Here is an 18696-nt window from a genome sequence, read left to right as displayed (position 1 = left end):
ATGACCTGGCATGTAGTATCTGCTTCATAAAAGTCCTGAAGATAATGATATCCAGTCATTGATCTTACAGTATATGGTTTAATTTGAGCAAGTGAGGAGCAATCACTCAAGAAAAATAACTGTTTCCTTTGATTAACTTTATGATGCAGCTTTCTGCAGATCAGTAATAAAATGAGTGAGCGGTTTTGTATTAACCAGGGAGTTTGATATTTTATCACTGTCCCTTCCTTGTATGTCTACTGTATTACACAGTTCACCAATGTGTGCAGAAATATTGAAGCACAAGACTCTAATTCTGGATTAATCTCTGAATGACTTTTGTGTAACATCTGGTCTTAGCCTATAGGCCCAAAGCCATTTGTAAACATTTGAAGCCAGTGAATTAATATTGGCATTAACTGAGTGGCAGGAGTTTTGTTAAGTAAAGTTTTTGCTCAGAATGGCACAATATATTGTGGAAGGGGCTCACTGTTTGACTGACTGTATGCCACGGCCGCAAGATTTTGGGAGAAAGTTTGAACAGCGATTCTTTATATGTATTGAAATTGTAGTTCACAGCAGCAGTGTACATTTGAAGCACGTCCAAGAGCTTGAGCAAAATCTTAAATTAAAACTTCAAGAATCACATGCAATTCTGTCCTGACAAACACATCAAATCAAATCAAATGGTCACATTTATATAGTGCCTTTCCACCTGCTTTATGCACTCAAAGCGCTTTACATCAAGGACGCAAGTGCTTTATGTTGTACAACCTGTGCAACGAAACAGTGTTCAGGTGTTAGTCCTGAGCCACTTCCACTGTGGGCCAACCTGACCAGCATGTTTTCGGAGGTAATGGACCCTGGAACCTGGCTAGCTGCCTTCAGTCTCCTCTCTGCTGAAATGGTGCTGCGCCTACTGGGTTTGTCCCTGTTTCAGAGCGTGGTGTCCTGCACTGGTCAACTCCTCCACCTCCCCCATCCTCAGGAACCACTCACCCATTCATACACAAGTGAATGTAGACACTGGAGGCAAGGAGGGTGAAGTGTTTTGCCTATGGACACAACAACAGTGTGCACCTGCAGGATTCGAACCGCCGACCCTCCGGTCACAAGATGATCACTCTCTGCGTCACATATGCCTTTCATTAGGTTATTATTACTCCAAATTGTCTCTGTGCATAACTTCAAATCACAACAACTCCACCCAAGAAGTGACTTCCTGTTTCGATCCAGCACGCCAAAATGAAAGCACCATCTTATTCATTAGTTCTGCAGTTCATTAGTTCAACTTTCTTTCTGCCTAAATACAGACAAAACACTTAAAATGTGTGTATTTAATTATATTCTTGCAATGTTGTAAGTACTCGCTGAACTAATTAATGAGACAAGCTGTATGCCTTTATTTTGGCGTGCTGGATCTAAACAGGAAGTCACTTCTTGTGTGGAGTTATTATGATTTGAGGTTATGCTCAATTTACCACTGGAGCTCAGTTTGACTCTTTTGTTCAATTACATTTCTGTTCCTAATTCTTTACAATATTCTTTAGATTGTTCTTTACAATTTTTTAAGAGTTTGGACAATTACAAATGCATGGCCTGTCATTAAAATGGCCATTTCAAAGTGAATTGCCTTTTATTGTGCAGCCCAGCTGTTGTTGTGCCGCTTGGCAAGACACTGAACTCAGACGTCCTGCTCCAGCACAGTGTGTGGTTAGTTCCAACAGCTTAAGACATGATTCGACGTATGTCCGCTCAATCCCGCAGTGACAGACGAGCCAACAGTTTACTTACGGGAGGCACTTCATCAGTTTACCCTCTCTTCACTTTTCACTCTCGCCCTCACTGCAGGATCAACAGACAATGCTCAACCACTTTGCCTGCAGCTTTAAAGAAAAGCATTTTTTAGTGATATTGCTACAAGTAAGTCTTTAATGGCCCGGAGTGTGTGCGCGTGCGCGTGTTTGTGTGTGAGTGAAAGGTGTTGCAAGACGCAGGGGATTTCCACAGGTGCTTGTTCAGCAGGAGGCCGTGCCAACAGGATTTATGAAATACAAACACAATAATATACACAAACGTGCATTCACGGAGCAGGATTAGTGAAGTGTGAAGGCAAGAACACAAAGACCTGCTCATTTTTCGGTTCCTTGTGTTTGGTTTGGCAGACTGTGCTGTGACCCTAAAAGAACAGTGCAGAACAACTCTGACAGTGACAAAGGTCAGGTTCACACTCTGGGTTAGACTCAACTAGATGGGACTTGTCTATAAAGAGATCTGACTCCGCACAGGGCATTGTTGTGCGGCTTAGAGCCTGAAAAATGAGCCATAAAGTTAAGCCGATTGTTATGAACAAGCCCCCAAGTGCTCGTCAGCGAAATATCCTACACTGGTTACTTTTTAACACACCAGTCTGATAGAGTAAGTCATTTCAATATGTTGATTAAACGAGTTAATATTTTCACTGAGCACACATTTGTGAGGAGATAAGGAAACGTTACAGTGCAAAGGTCACTGCTTAAGCATTTTGAAAAAAGATATTACATATAACTTTTTCTGCCACTCCCTATATCTTTTTTCCCCCAACAGGTTACTTTCATTTCACAATCATCCTACCGAAACCCCGCAGCCTTCTTCAGGGCTAATCCGTCAGGCACCATGTCTGCTTGTTGTGGCAAGAAGAATCAAGATAAACGTTTGTGTATTGAAACCCAGATGCTGTAAGATTTGTAGCTACAAGTCACTTTTAACGATGGTCTCATTGGTCCTGAACCCTGCAGCTACGTATATGTCAGATCTGAGCCGATGGAGGCTACAAGAAAATAAAATAAAAAGTCACAGCTGGGCGAAATACAACACAGCAGAGCAAGTTCTCTCCTTTTCCCTCCTTTTCTGGGACCTGCTGTCCTGTCCTGTCTGTCTGTCCTGTCCGCTCTCACAGGCACACAGAGGGAGGGGTGTGGGCCTCAGACAGGAGAGGTACTGCGGGCCGTTAGGAGGTCCCGATGGCCCCAAGGCTCCGACCTAAATTCTATCTGGACTCCATCTCAGAGGGAACTATGACATTCTCTTTATGATAAAATCTTGTGTTGAAAAATAGTTAAAACGATCTGTGGGGTTTATCGGTGCAAGAAGTAATCTCCACTGCCCAAGTTTTTGAAGAAGGTTGTACTAAAGTATTTCTTCTAATCCAATTATAGAATCGTATCCGTCATTGTACAGTAAATCAGAGAAGCAAAAGGATGAGAGTCATATCATATAGCCTTTGTGCAGTAAGCTTTTGCAGGATGTGTCACTACACTGCAAAATAAGTGACATTTTCTTGAAATAAGTAATTTTATCCTTGATTTGAGAGTCAAGAAATCTATCCATGAGGCAAGATATTTACATATTAAGATAAGAGAAATCACTGCACCCCAAACTAGATAAGGAAATACGCTTGAAATAAAACTGTTGTAGTTGTAAACATCTTTCTCAAACCAAGCTCAAATTGACTTATTTCAATAAAAAAAATGTGCTATAAAAGACCATGCATATAAGGGCGTCTTTGAATTTTCTTGCATGTTTCCACACAAACCGTTGCCTGGAGTCATGTGCAGATTGAACTGGTTCCTGCAAGAAACATAGAGCAAAAGAACAGACTTTTGAAAGAGTAGTCCTGTCCCCCAACATGTTAGCATAAATGAGAAGTTCTCTTTCATAACGACCTGTGTCCTTAAATGCGTAGACTTACTGCAAATATTGTGTAGTTTTCTCTCTCTCTCTCTACAACAACAAAAAAAGCTGAGGCATTTACAGGTTTTTCACTTTTATTTTGTACAGTGCTGTATGAAAACACTCAACCTAATTATTTCAAATCAAATGTGGTTTTATCTCAGCACAAAAGACCAGCCATTTACAGTTGTTTTTTTTTGTCTGTTTATTGTTTATTTTTGTACAACGCAGTATGAAAATAAATCTGGGTAGTAAAAAAAAATACAAAAATATCAAACTTTTTTTTATCCATGAAGGATTTTTCTCACTCACTCCCAACCTAAGCAAAAGGCCAAGCTTAAAGCGTGTCCAGGCTGAGCAGAACAACCTCTCAACACTGGAAAACATGAACCATATTTACAGACACTGGGACAATACTTGGGGGAGGCATCATAGTGCATTGTAGCAAACCTCAGCTGTGAGGTCTCTCCTGTAGGCGCCCCCCTCGACGGGACAGGGGTACGCATAGTCTATGGAGTTGTAACAAGGTGCGTATTCTGCGCTGGAGAAGCTTTCCTGCTGCTCCGTCCACAAGTGGCCCACGTAAGAGTCCTGGGACACGTAGTGCTGTGGATAGTGGTAGGGCTCTGGGCTGCAGAAGCTGGACTCCATGCGGCTGGGTGAATCGTAGCAGGACGACGAAGAGGTGGAGGAAGAGGAGGAGAAAGAGGAGTGTGGCGAGTGGCTGTTGTGGTCTTCCAGGTTCCACAGCTGTAGAGAATCCGAAGGAAGAGGAGACAATGTTATGAAGATGGACACAAGAGCCAAGTCTCAGAGGAGTTTAGAACTGAAAGATGGCGAGCTACACAAGAACGTTATCGCTGAAAAGTGTTGGTGTCATGTTGTGGTGTTTATTAATAGGATCATTTGGAGACAATTGCTTACCATGGCAGGCCCATAGTAATCTACGTCTGATGACAGTCCGTGGTTGGAGGTCAGAGGCAGGCCTGGAGTCTGATAGTTCTGTCCACCGTGCAGTTGCTGTGGCTGATGCTGGTACAGATGCTGACAGATGCTTTGGTCGCTGTCACCGGGCGGCGCGACATCCCAAGGTTGATGATGCCGAAAGTTGGCATCGTAGGCGTTCAGGTTCTGCATCTGGCCAGAACACTGACCCCCCTGCACCGGGGGATCGGAGGCAGGGTACGGGACCGGGAGGTTTCTGATGCCAGGGAATGAACTGAGAGGAGGGTATGGGTCTATGGGACGAGCTGAAAGAGGAAACAGCAAGAGTTGGACTGATGCTGTGATTAAATCACTATGATTATGTCAAACGTTTGTGAAGGCTCAGGAAGAATTCATCACAGTGAGGATTGAATAGTCGACTGGATCGAACCAAACCCAGTCCAGTCAACGATTTAAGCGTCACTTAAATTATTAAATCAAACATAGCAATAAAGAGTGCATTAAAAAATCATGGCAGTTTGGGTGATCTTGATCAAATAAAACTGCAATTCACAAAATTCAACTGTAATTTTATTCCAATAAAATAAAAAAATAACTAATAAATGAGGTAACCTATTATAACGTTAAAGACATACATTATGAATCAAAGGGTGGATTGCACTTGCTGAAAAAGCAAAATAAATGTCCAAATTTAGTTTGAAATCGACCCCAATATTTCTCAATGAGGACCCCTTTATTCATTGGCTGGTCTTGCCTAATTAAGTCGCGTAATTCAGAGTCAAATGGGGAAAGCCGACCATTTGCTTACCCATAAGTTCAGTGAGTGATGTCATGATACATCAGCAACACATTTGAATGAAGCTTATAAGAGGGAGCTAAGCTGCTAAAACTTGGCTACACTTTGGGAGTCTGTGAATGCAATACTATTTTGTTGTTTTTTGTTTACTTTTATTTAATTTTGTTTTTAAGGCTCGATCTCGGGGAATAGAATTTTTAAACAAATTCAGTAACATTTTAGCGTTTCAGACTTTTTTTCCCCTCTCACGAGGGTTACTCTAAATGACAACTGAAACGGAACTTTGGATTTTATCCTATTCAGGCTTTTTATTTACTTATTACTGCTTTCAGTTTATGGCACGCGTTAGTCTATCTGTGAAACTTACTTGGAAGTAGTGACGCTTGTGGCTCTTGCAGTTCCTGGGAGATCTATCATCGGGAGGCACAGAGAGGAAAGCAGAAGTTACATTTCGTGCAGATTATATAACCACTCTTTTTTAGACTTTCTACTATTTACTTGTTTTACTTTTTCAAGCTATAAAGAACCGTTAAAGTTCTCCTGTGGCCCATCAATCATTTACAGCAGGAGCGATAATTGCTTTTGTTTGTGTTTTGTGTGTGACTGGGTTGTACCGTTTTGGTATTTGTTCTGTTGGCTTCGGCGCGTCGTCTCTGCAGCAGCTCTCTGACGGTGATTTTGACGCGAACTCCCTGGTAAACCTTGAGCTTATCTGTATCAAGAAAAGAGCGTGTCAGACATGTTTAGTAAACAGCTCAGTGGCTCCTAACTCCCTGTGTTCACAGCCGTAATCCTGTTTGAGAAATTGATACCTGGTGGTCCACAAACACTGTTTGAAAATGTCAAAGCACTTCACCCCAATGAGTCCTTGTTAAACATACTGTATTACAACCTGCCTCCATGTCCTACTGAATCTTTATTGAATAAATAAACTAAAGTTTGTGGTGTCTGGATGGTTTATTTGATTTCCAATCTGTTACTGCGCCTATGCGCCTTTACGCACAGTATTACAAGCTCCTTAACGCAGCTGGCGGTCTCCCGCTGCAGAGCTTCCCCTCACCCAAGCCTTTCTCAGGGATTTGCGTTTCCTGATATGCTGTGAGCACCACCCAACAAGCGGGACAACAACGGGGGAACAAAGGCACTATTGGTGTGTTAAAGTAAGTTGGATTTATCATGGTTATAAGAGCTTGTGGATAGCGCTAAATGAACATATTTGACAATGGATCTGCGCAGAGAGTTCGGCAAGAGTCGGCCCGATTGGCAACTGTAGAAATCGTAAACCGTGCAAAACCCAGCACAGGAGGTGACTGGAGATCAAAACTCTGTTATTATAGTTCGGGTTTGCGATCTGAGCCCAAAGTGGGATATTTACAGCAGACCCAGTGTGCGTAAAAGCGGTGTCTTTCCAAGTCCGACTTCAGCGGCTTATCAAACGGTAGTTTTACTCATTAATGCTTGGGTCGCGCATTCTGTGTGCGACCTGGTCTCAATTACTTTAGGTCCATCCACGCCTGAGCTGTTTACAATTCAAAACCAGTCCAATCCGAGCCTTTATTCAAATCATGTAGTTCCCATTTTGGACATTAAAAGAGTGCAAGATTAGGAATGTTGTGCGCGCTTTTCCATATAATCCGTATCAAAGTTGGGCAAAATTCTTCGACGCCTTAAGGCATTATGTTAAGCATTAAGGGGTGGCGAACTGCTGACTAAAATGCTATTTGATACGGAAATTATTCGATCTGCCTCTGATTATTATTCATGCACAAAAAGCTAGTTCATGATTTGTCTTAAATTCGGCAAATAGTAAGGCAAAAGTAGTCCAGACACATCCCACTCCGTTTTTGCGCATGACAGCCTGTTAAATGCACAGCGAGTTACCCCCAAATGAGACAGGCAGCTGCAATAATTCACCTCTAATTAAAAGAAAAGATCCTTGTGGATCGTGTACTGGCGTGTGTCGATCAAGAATGAAAGAATTAGGCGCACTAAAACGTAAAGATAACACCTCTTATTTGTATTCGGGAAACTTTACAGATGCGGCGAACGTGTAACATGTCATCAGGAAGCTTTGGGAATTAAACATATCGGGCTATATTCGGGTCACCTGTTGTCCTGTTCGGCATTTTTATGATCCCAAAATGTACATGAAATATTGGCAAATAGTCAGGTAATACATTAGCAGTTAATTCATTGCCATTTTGAACCCACAATGTGTTAATTATCACCTTTTCTCACCTTTTCTTGTTTCTATTTTTTTTCTCAAACAGGTCAAAATTCATCAAAATCCTTTCAAGACTAAATACGACCCAAAACTCACCTGACATGATGACTGTAAAGAAGTAAAGATTTCCAGTTGAAGACCACACTCCTCAATGTCCCTTTTCTACCTCAGCAACAATGGCCAAGATCGAAAAATCTTCAAAAGTCTCCAAAAATGACAACACAAATGTGTTAAAAGAGCGTTAGAGCATATAACAATATTGTATTATAGCTGGAGACATATTAGTTTGTGATTTTCTGCCTCCATGCCTACTATTTAAAACCCCTAGAACTCAATGATTTGACAATGATTTGATTGCGCGTTACTTTCAATTTGAATATTCAGAGGCAACCGAGTTTTATCGATTTTTGCTTGAAAATCTCTCCAAATTCGGATTGTAAATGGTTAACCTCAATATACCATGACATTATTTTGACCCTAAACCAAATTAAACCACAGTTTTATTAATTTTATCCATGTTTTCCAATGTCACAGCACCAGCCCCCCTCATCGGGCACTGGAGCACAGGTGGCCCAAAAGCGCTACTTTTACGCACAAATGGGGATTCTCTGGGTAACAACACCTGTACATGGCCATACAGACCATTCGTAAAACATTCAACCGTTTTTTAAAACATTTATTTCAAAGAAAACCAGTATGGAGTGGATGGAGTGGGCGTGGCAAAAGGCCGCAGCCATCTTTAGCATCCCAACTCCATACAGCTCTGTCTTCAGGGAGGATAATGCCCTCCACCAAAGGCCCATATACTTTCGTAAAATAAATTATAGTCTGTAGTTTAAACTTTAATATGACACCATTCATTTTTACCATTTTACCATTTTTCACAAGCCAGTGTCATTGGAAAAGAGTCAACGACTTCATGAAATCCAGACAACTCTCTCTAGTGATCTAAAAACATTTACATTGACTTTTTATCTCTTTAGAGGCGCTATTTTGTCACTGATGATTAAAAAAAATAGCGTACGAGTAAGTTTCTAAAGATAAAAAATCAGCCAATCATTGCTGTGATCCTTCATAGTCTTTTAACTTGATGATCTCAGCCTTATTTAAACATGCAATGGAGATTTTCCTTTTCAATTCACAACTATTTACTTTGGTCACTTTTCTGGGCGATCTTAAGAAACTGTATATTAAACTTCAGCATTTTTCCATCATCTTTGGTTGCATTGATTCATTATTGCCAAATGATGCTTACTATTATTTTTAACCATGTTTAAAAGAAGCATTCATTATTGGGTCTCATTTTTGGCCTTATTTTTTAAAAGCTTTATGGGAGTGAACCATTTTTATTTCCATGTGCCCAGAAATGTGCAGTGGTCATATATGTGATAAAATGTCATACCCTGCTGAATAATGAAGTCATTACTATTTATTTAGGAGTTTCGTGTGTATTCGCGTTTGTAATCAACAAATAACAAGCTGCAGTTCAGAATGACTGTTTTCCCTTATGTGAGTTCATCTACTCAAAGTCCTATAAATCTGCTTTTTATCACCCGCTAGTACTGCATTGTTCATCGTGCGTCTTTCACTCTGCAACTGGAGCGCCATCTTGTGATGAAAAAGATTATAACAAGACTGAACTTGAGGCCTGTTGTACTGGAACCTGCCAGGTTTGAATGACAACTATTAGTACCAACGTTTGGTACAAATAAACCACGAAAACCACACGTTCAATACACAGTGTTACACTTCCACATTGGTTAAGGTATATTTGTCCCTGTATTCTGCTGAGGCAACCCTTCTCCAGCTCTGTTCAGAATCACTTTGTAAGAGAATTATGACAGGGAAGCCGGAGCACCCAAACCCACCCAGAAAGAATATGCAAACTCGGTCCAGGCGATTTAGTAAAGGTGGAAAATGTAATACACCAGCAAGAGAAGACTTTTATTGAATGAATGCTTATGCAAGTGACCAACCTTTTTTTTTTTTTTACAACAATAAAAGATGAGTGCGTCAGTGCAGTGAGGAAATCTATCAAATTATTGCTGATTATTAGTAAACAGGTGAGCCTATGTACATATCAATGCAGCGGTAAGGCCAGAGTGCATCATAAATAAAATAAAAAGCTACAGTTTTAACATTTACCTGAGCAGACCTGACTAACTACATCGAAGGTAACCAGTATAGTCTAAAGATTTATTTTTGTCTCACAGTCACTATATATAGAGAGAAACCTGTAATAACTAAAAGAAAAGTGCTTGTAGTAAATTTCAATTATCCAGGAAATACACATTATTACGAAATCGTGTACTCATTCATAGACACCAGATAAGTTCCATATAAATAAAAATGATTAAGGCATGGTCTACACTGTACAGTCACACACACATCTCGTTGACCTAAAGAGTTTTCACTTCTCCACAGCAGCGCCCCCTTACAGTCCAGGCACTATACGCTGTGGCTTCTTTCAGTAGGCTCTCCTGATCTCATACGGGGACCAGGCACTGACCGGGTCCTCTTTGGCCCAGGACGAGTGGCTGTCGCCAGGGTGGGGTAGGCTGTGGCTGTTTTCCCCATCCTCGCTGACCATCTTGGACATGAGCTCCGGGGTGCTGATGTATGGGGGGCAGGCGTACGACGAGGCGACACTGGCGTAGGGGCTGCTGCTGCTGGATGTGGTGGCGGTGAGGGAATGGTAGTGGGCGTCCTCTAGTGGGTGCAGGGTGTATGACTGGCTAATGGGGGCGAGCGTGGAGCCCCGGCTGGGAGGGCGGTACTGGGACGGGCTGCTGGGGGCCTCGGGGCTGGGCATGGAGGCCGGAACGCTGACGGAGGCCAGGCTCTCGCCGCACAGAGGGTCGACCTGGGACACCGGCTCGGATACAGGCTGCTCCCATGAGTCCCTCTGAGGGAAACACAGAGCATAGAAGATCAGCTTTTAAGTTCACAAACTAAAGTCATGACTGGATGTTTAATTCAAAAGGTGTCGTACAGATCTGCTACAATCTTGCAGCTTAAAGACAACAATCACACCCTTAATGCTGGTGGAGAATAGAACTCTGCCTCCACTTTTTGTTTTATTAGGTGATTACAGATAAATTAACTATAGAACAGGTAAAACAATTTGAATAGTTAAGGCGAGACACTGCAGGTGAAATGGGAAACTTTTTGAATTTAGAGATGTCGATTTGACACTTCTGCTATAGATTACGAGAATAAATATGAGGAAAAAATAAGGCAATTTTTTCCTAAATATGCCCAAAATTTCCCATATTTATGGCAACAAAATCTGAATTATGGATCGAGCCTAGTTTAAATTAACGGTTTTATTATGTTAACATTTTAGTAATGAAGACTTTTTCAGAGGGGATTTTGGACATCTTGTTGAGTTTAAAAAAAGCAGTTTATTAGTGGAAATATCTAACCTGGCTAACGCCAGACTGTTGTGTGCCCTCGAATCATTTCGAACTGCACTTGTGATTTTAGTTTGGGGTTAGCCAGGCTAGAAAATATCAGTAAAAATGAAAATTTCGCCTTGTTTTTTTGTTTAATTCAAAACTCAATAAATCAGGCTAGGAATAAGATAAGATATTAAAAAATCCCTCTGAAAAAACCTTCAAAAATATTGTTCAATCCAAGACTGGAAAGTTTGGAGTCTGTAGGAGCTACTGACGTGTAGATATTGTCGCACCAATGTGCTCTTGAATTTACAATTTCCTATAAATGTATCTAGAAATGTTGAGTCAGTGCAATAATAAGTGTTACTCTGAAGATTAGGTATTTGGTTTGTTTCCAGGTGAAAGTTTATATGTTAAGAGACCAATTTGGCCCAATACCAGAAAATTGAAAAAAATGAGTTTTGCCTGCAGTGTCTCCACTTAAAAAGCAGATTCTATCCCACTCTTTTTTTGTTTACTAACTGTTGTATTTCATGTGGGATTGTCTGAAATTCACCTTATAGATTTGGAACAATCATCAATTTATTTTAAGTCCATTTTGAGGTCTGGTACAGTGGTTTAAATATTGATTAACCTTCTGCATTTCTTTGGGGCTGATCCTTGCACACTGGCTTGGAAGTTCGTTAAATGTAGATAGTTTTAGTTTTAGTGCTAGACTACGTATAAATAGTCATATTTAAATTGCATGGTGTCAGGCACCTTTTAGCAAATAGACAAAGGATCACAAAAAGTTTACAGTTGTTCCCATTTGTCCGTTCTGTCCATAAATTGGTTGATAAAGATATCTGGAGGTTTTGACACAATTCTAGTTTCTGTTGATGTATTTGCTTGAACTCATAATAGCCCCCTCTCGTACCAGAAACAGGTGTGAGCCCTCGCTGCTGAAGGGGGGCAGCAGGGAGGACAAGGCCGAGGAGGGCAGGAATGACCCTCCGGAGCTGGAGAAGGCCGAGGCCGTGCGGTAGTCCCCAAACGTCTCGGGATAGTAGTCAATGAAGGAAGAATAGCTGCTCATGGAGGACGCCTCACAGCCCAGCGCTTTGGCTCCCAGACTGGACGAGTACAGCTCCGGAGAGAACTGCTTTGTGGAGGAGCAGAAGTCCGAATCGAAGGGGCGCCGCATGCCGTAATACGAAGGCAGGACGTGGGACCCTGAGGGAAGAGCAAGTCAGATGATCACAGGGGTTGATACAGTCCGGTGTTTACGGACCAGTGGGGGGCATTTGCATGTCACGCATTGAAAACATTACAAGGTGTCCTCTGAGACTTAAGTGGAGGCGCTGATGGAGACAGAGAAGACATTGAGCTGAGAGGCACAGACAGTAAAAAAATCTCACCTGACATCTGCATGAACGATGGTGGAGTGGTGGACCCCCCCTGCGAGACAAAAGGAACAACATTAGATGACGTGATAAGAACAAACTCTTATCTGACCTCTGTCAATGGGACCCGTTAGATGTGTGGATTGAGAAGGGTGAGTTTCAGGATCTCAAAGCAGTAGAAAAAATATCTAGACAACGGAATTCAGGACTAACGCTCGGGGACTGGCTGGAGGGCAACTCAGAGACAGTCTGCTCCACCAATTCAGACACACGAAATCTAAAGCACACAAACCAATGATTTTTTTTTTTAATTTGACATATTTCTATGATGTTTTACAGTACACTCACAGAATGCAGCTCAATATAACAAAAATAATGTAGTTTAAAATAAGTGGAAAAGTGATGTATGAATTGAGATCATTTACCAAAAAAAAAGCAAGATCACAAGTGTGCATTTCAGTTCTATGCAGCTCAAATCTGGAAGAACTGAAAACTGACTGACTGAAAACGGTTCTGTTTAGCCGTTCATATGACAACAGTAAGTATTAAATCTGCACACTTTGCCCTCTTGTAATTGTATGTAGCTGTAAAGTACTTTGAACTACTCTGTGTGCGAACTGTGCAATACACATGAACTTGCTTTTACTTATCTAAAAAACTAACTCCAGGACTCATTTGCATTCATTTTAAAAAAACTGAAGGCCTGAACCAGGGATGCCCATCCAGTCCAAATCCCTATAGAGTTCAGGAAAATCCACAATTACCATGGAGATCCGCCATGTTTGCAGCTGTTAGCAAAATTTTCCATAGACTAACAGCTAAAAACAGGAGAAAAAGTGGAGAAAAAAGGGGTGAAATGACTCGGCTGCTGAGTTATTGCTGGTAAATACATCTAACTCACGGTGGTGTCCAAGTGTTTAGATGTGAACAATAACTCCAGTATTTTAACTTTTAAAATCTCAATTAGTTTATAATTGCTGCTAATCCCATGATGCTTCGTGATATGACATCACCTTCCCGAACTGTTGTGATCTCTTGCAACACATCCATGTCTGACTAAGACCAAAGAACACATAAGCGTGAGTCACGGCAAAGTGAATCAAACATCATTGATTTGTTGGAATCTCCAACACTGGCTTATTATAATGACAGTATTTGGCTTTAAAGCAGCTCCTGAATGTTACCACAGCACGTATATAAGATTGTCTCCACGTGGGTGAACATGAAGTTGATTATCAGAGCGTGGACATTTGGGTCAGTGTGGAGGTGGAGGCAGAGCAGGAGCAGGAGGCTCTGACCAGTCTAGGTGCACTCGTTTGCATATTGCTAACATGAAAGAGTTGATATTAAGCCCATGTTGACTGGGAAGCATGCAAATACTGAGGCTTGAATTTGAATGTGATTTGCCAGTGCCAAGACTTCCTTATGTACCCCAGGTACGGCACAGTGGCTCTCTGAAGGCTGCGTATGGAAATGCTGACTCTGGGTGTGGGGGATGCGCCATCTCCAGTCACGCTGACCTCTCACAATAAATATATTAAGTTTCAACATTAGACCTATGTTGCCCCATTCTAGTCAATACTGACCATACAAATCTTACTAAACTTAAGTTATCAAACAAACAACACAGGTAAAGCATAAACCAAATACATTTGACTTAGGAAGACAGTAATTTGTACTTTTTACTCCTTTTGCTAAAAGAGTATTAGGTCTACTTTTGTTTACATACAGTACAGTTACTGCCTGACTATTCAAACCAACTCTTATGGACACAGACAACAGTATATACTGCATTAGTATATACAAAATTATATTATTTCGGTTTTAATTCTACTTTAACCAGGCGGAGTAACTAGCCTCACAATAGCCCTCTGGTTCCAAACTAGGACCATACAGAGGCGTCCTGTGTGGGGTTTGCATGTTTCCTGCGAGTGCACCTGTTTCCTCTACCTCCAAAGCAGGAGGGTCATGCTGGCCCACAGTGGACTAACCCTCCATCTGATCTACATATTTTTGTTGTACGAAAATAAGATGACAAATAAAGTGCTTCATCTTTTACATATTGTTGTTATCATGTTGCTATGTTTGTCTTTTAACACCACAATTTGCACATGTGTGTTTTGTCTGTCTTCCAACAGATCAGTTCAGTTTATTTGCCGTATAAAACCTGCATTGATAAAATGGTGTAAGAAGCTCAAAGTGCTCTTTCAACATTTAAAAGGACTTTGCATGAAATTAGAAAAACACAATAAAACAAATGTTGCTGCCATACAAGGCTTAAGGGTCAAATACTACACAATGAATAATCCATAAAGAAAGTAAGAGCGATGTCAAAATCACAGTGCATTATTCACAGTCAGAGAAACATACAATAGTAGATACATTTTCCCAGAGAGAAGGATTTCACACATGGCCCTGACGGGGTGGCTGGAGGAAGCCCAAGTTAGAAGTTTTGCTTTGTGCATCATCACTCTTGATAAAAACACAAATCAGGCCTTTTACTTGAGTGGCATTATTTTCAATGAAGATGCAATTCCTCTGATGTAATACTGCTCTGAATCCACATTCTGATTGTACTTTTTTTTTTTTTTTTAACTTGTGTTCTCCAGGGTCAAGAGAACAATAGGTCAATGTGACTGGAGTCCTCTCAGTGTAAACAACGGAGCCTGTGGTCAGAGTTTGTTCATCAATAGTTTTTTTCAGCACAGAAAACGACTGCTATGGGTCGACATATGATCATCGTGGCAAACATCACTTAGACACATTCAAATTAAGATCAAATTAAAAAAGTTATTAAGTTATTAATCCAAACTTGAAAAAAAGGCTCCCGCACACTGTCTCTCTCTCTCACTCTTTTGCATGGCTTTTATTACAGTGGCGTTTCGGTCGCTCTGACCTTCATCAAAGTTTGATGAAGGTCAGACCTTCATTCAGTCGCTCTGACCTTCATCAAAGTTTGATGAAGGTCAGAGCGACCGAAACGTCACCGTAATAAAAGCCACGCAAAAGAGTGAGACAGTGTGCAGGAGCCTTTTTTTTTAAGTTAAGTAACCTATTCTTCAACGCACCTGTCGCTTCCTTGGGTGTGCAGAGCTTCTACTCATCAGAGTTATTAATCTAACAACACATTATGAAGATACTACAGTTTTTTATATAACTAGTGGCTATATCATATGATCAGATCTTTGCTCCAGGCAAAACTAGTTACATGGAGCTCCTATTCAAAGTGATTACTGTGAAATAATTTGGACATAAACACACGCTCCTTTCAGCAGCACAATGATTTGCATTCAGTGTATTCACCTGTGAGAGGGATTGTGGTGAAGTGCTAAAAGTGTCTTTCAGTGTTCGTGTGTCCAGAGCTGTGCCTCAATGCAGTGTTTTCAGTACTTTTAGACAAAAATAACAGCAGCTGCAAAGGGACGACAGTGAGCAGAGGGACGGAGAACCTCAATGTGTTTGTTTTACCAACTGTCAAGTGATGCATGATGTGTTTCTTTACATCGACTGCACTTCAATATGTCATCAGCATCTACACCAAAATCACTCTTTCTGAGTGGTGGTGATAACGGCAGAACAGGTGATGTTACACAATCAAAGCTCATAATGTGGACGGAGAATGGTATTCAGGAGTTTGACATGTATACAGTATTTGATAGAAAATAGATTTTTATGTAGAAATGACATCTTTCTGTTGAAAAATTAATATAGCTCATTTAGTGTTAAGTACTTTATTTTGTGTAAAATTTGACTTTTTACTCATGAGTTAACTAGATGTAAATGTGCAGTATTCTGCAGAAGTGGAGGTGGCCTGCTCCAGTAAATCCAAAGATTAACAGCTGAGAGAACAGGCACATCATGCTCTGATAAAACGTATGAACACGTCACACCTTGAGGATCAGTGTTTATAATAAGAGCAAATACAATAAAGGCAGGGAGTACATTACAATAGGTTTAATCTACTCTTTATACTTGTATATTACCTGGGGCCATTGCAGTTTGAACTGTATTGTGCTTTTTAAGTGATGGTGTAACTACTTTTTACCTGCATGCTTATTTATATCTAATCTACTCACTGCTAATAATTATACTCTTGAGTCTATTGTCATCACTACTCCATGTGTTATTGGTGGGGTTCAGTTCAGTGATACACTCCCTGTGTGACAGCGTGACAACAACAGATCGCAACAGATCATTTTAAAGCATTATGCCTTTTGTTTAATTTGATATCATCTCTCTTTGTTGGCCTTAAACCCTGTCATTAGGCCGTGGTTATTACATGGAGTGTCTATGGAGTGGACATGCCGATGCTCACACAAGACAAACAGAGGCCTGTAAAGGCCTTTTCACGGCTGCTGGAGGATAAAAAGAAGCTCTTGCTTGTGCATGTTTTAAAGTGAAGCTGCCTCGGCTGTTTGTGTGCGCGACAACAATAGGAGGCTTGTAGGACACTAGACAATGTCCTCTGGCAGGTGTGAGAGGATGGGACTTTGCATAGGCAGCCTCTCGCACAGCCCGACTACGTACCTGAAACCCCACCCTGCCCAAACCTCAGGGACTTTTGGAGCTCAGCACCATGGCCATTGTCATCTTTGTGTCAGCTCTTTTGTGAGGGCAACACGGACCAGCCTGTCTATAAGCGGTGTTTAGATACTTGCAGATTGGCTTTTTCGACTTCTCCAGGCGGTTTGGGAGAGGGGGGAGGTGTGGTCTTGGTCAATGCCCCAACCATGGATCGTTAGTAGACAATAACAGCCCAAATGTAAACAGTGGAGGAGATTTGAAAAGGCAGCCTCATAGTTGTGCCACAGACAGAATGTCAGCTGTGGTTTGAATGAAAAATGGCATGGGAAAAGTCCAGACAAAGGCGCGGTGCTTACCGTGTATCTGGGCCCGCTGGTCTGCCGGGAGCGCTTTTCTGCCAACAGGTCCTTTACCGTGTGCTTGACTCGAACGCCCTGGTAAACCCTCTTCGAAAAGTCTGCAACGTGACAAAAAAAAAAAGTTTTACATTAAATACAAATCCATGTAACACAACTGCATACAAATTTTCATCTATTCCCACAAATGCTGTTCATTTGAATGCTTCACAGTTTTATGCATATAGGTGAATGACCTGCTGGGATTGGTGTGTAAATATCATGGAAATTACATTTGGTTTTGTCCATGCAAATGAACGGCGAAAAAGAGGCAATTTACACTAAACATATTTGACACTCAAGTTCATCAAAGTGGAATAATAATCATCATCATCATGCGTATTATTATTATTATTATTATTATTATTATTATTATTATTATTATTATTATTATTATTATTATTATTATTATTTGTATTCTTCTTCTTCTTCTTCTTCTTCTTCTTCTTATTATTATTATTATTATTATTGTTATTATTGTTATTATTGTTATTATCATTGTTATTATAATCTAACTTTTTTACTCAATAAACAATAAATAAATCCGTCATTTGTGTTGATGTGATTTGGGGACATTCCTGGGAGGCAGAGGCATAAACTCCATAAAAATGCAAACTTTATTATACAGAAGGAAATTGCATGCAAAAAACTTTATGTAAAAGATCCCTGTTTTTTTGAATGAACCTCTTTAGATAAGCCCCCACTTTAGTCAAACCAGCCAAAATATACAGTTAATATTTTCTACACACATGACACAAGATACAGAATTGTGAAATGATATAACATCATGAAATTAGAGATAAAGGCCTAATAATATTTGAAATAGTGTTTACGTGATCAAAATGTTGTATTACAATTCTATAGGAACTAGTGACAGTGAAAAAATGCAAACATTTTTTGTCAAAGTTTTCTCCGGTGTCCTTACCTGTGTCCATGATGCTCTGGCCTGTCTCCACCTCTGTCTATCTCCTGCTGTGGATGATCTCTGTCCCGGAGCGCAGCAGCAGCACCATACTGAGGGGGAGAGTTAAAACCACGTTGTCAAAAGGGCTGGACACACGATGCCACTCTCTGCGCTTCGTCCCATGGGCAGGCAACTCCACGAAATGACCTTTATCAATTTGTATAAATGCAAATGCAAGGCAGGGACGTTTTTTAGCCTATTTGCATCCTCAGGCGAGATTAAGGGCTTGTGAGCAGCAGCAGCACGGAGAGGAGACTGGCTCCTGAGTCACTCCCCTCGGCTGCACGCTCAAAAGCACATATTGTTTCCACGTTTTGATTTACTGTGCAGGGACTTTTTTTCTAAACACGTTTGTGGTAAGGCTCAATAAACGTGTTT

The 18696-nt window shown here is 40.9% G+C and overlaps 2 protein-coding genes across 2 annotated transcripts; both read right to left on the bottom strand.

The window, feature by feature from the left end:
- Positions 1-4119: 4119 nt before the first annotated feature.
- Positions 4120-7758, bottom strand: linc.pou2af1 (lnc RNA pou2af1; the record flags this gene model as incomplete). The annotated part of the gene is made up of 5 exons (XM_079557619.1): positions 4120-4440; positions 4615-4940; positions 5799-5841; positions 6046-6143; positions 7752-7758. The coding sequence occupies 5 exons, from the start codon at positions 7756-7758 to the stop codon at positions 4120-4122; spliced, it is 795 nt and encodes a 264-aa protein (XP_079413745.1).
- A 2364-nt stretch (positions 7759-10122) lies between these two features.
- Positions 10123-18350, bottom strand: pou2af2 (POU class 2 homeobox associating factor 2; the record flags this gene model as incomplete). The annotated part of the gene is made up of 5 exons (XM_079572947.1): positions 18280-18350; positions 17316-17416; positions 12451-12490; positions 11970-12265; positions 10123-10560 (listed from the first exon to the last, which is right to left on the bottom strand). Exons 1-5 carry the CDS (start codon positions 18287-18289, stop codon positions 10123-10125), a joined length of 885 nt encoding a protein of 294 aa, XP_079429073.1. The 5' UTR covers positions 18290-18350.
- Positions 18351-18696: the final 346 nt, after the last annotated feature.

The sequence above is a fragment of the Gobius niger genome (assembly GCF_951799975.1).
Source record: "Gobius niger genome assembly, chromosome: 1".
Lineage (NCBI taxonomy): Eukaryota > Metazoa > Chordata > Actinopteri > Gobiiformes > Gobiidae > Gobius > Gobius niger.
Note: the sequence above shows the minus strand (reverse complement) of the source record. Positions and strands in the feature narration are given on the sequence as shown.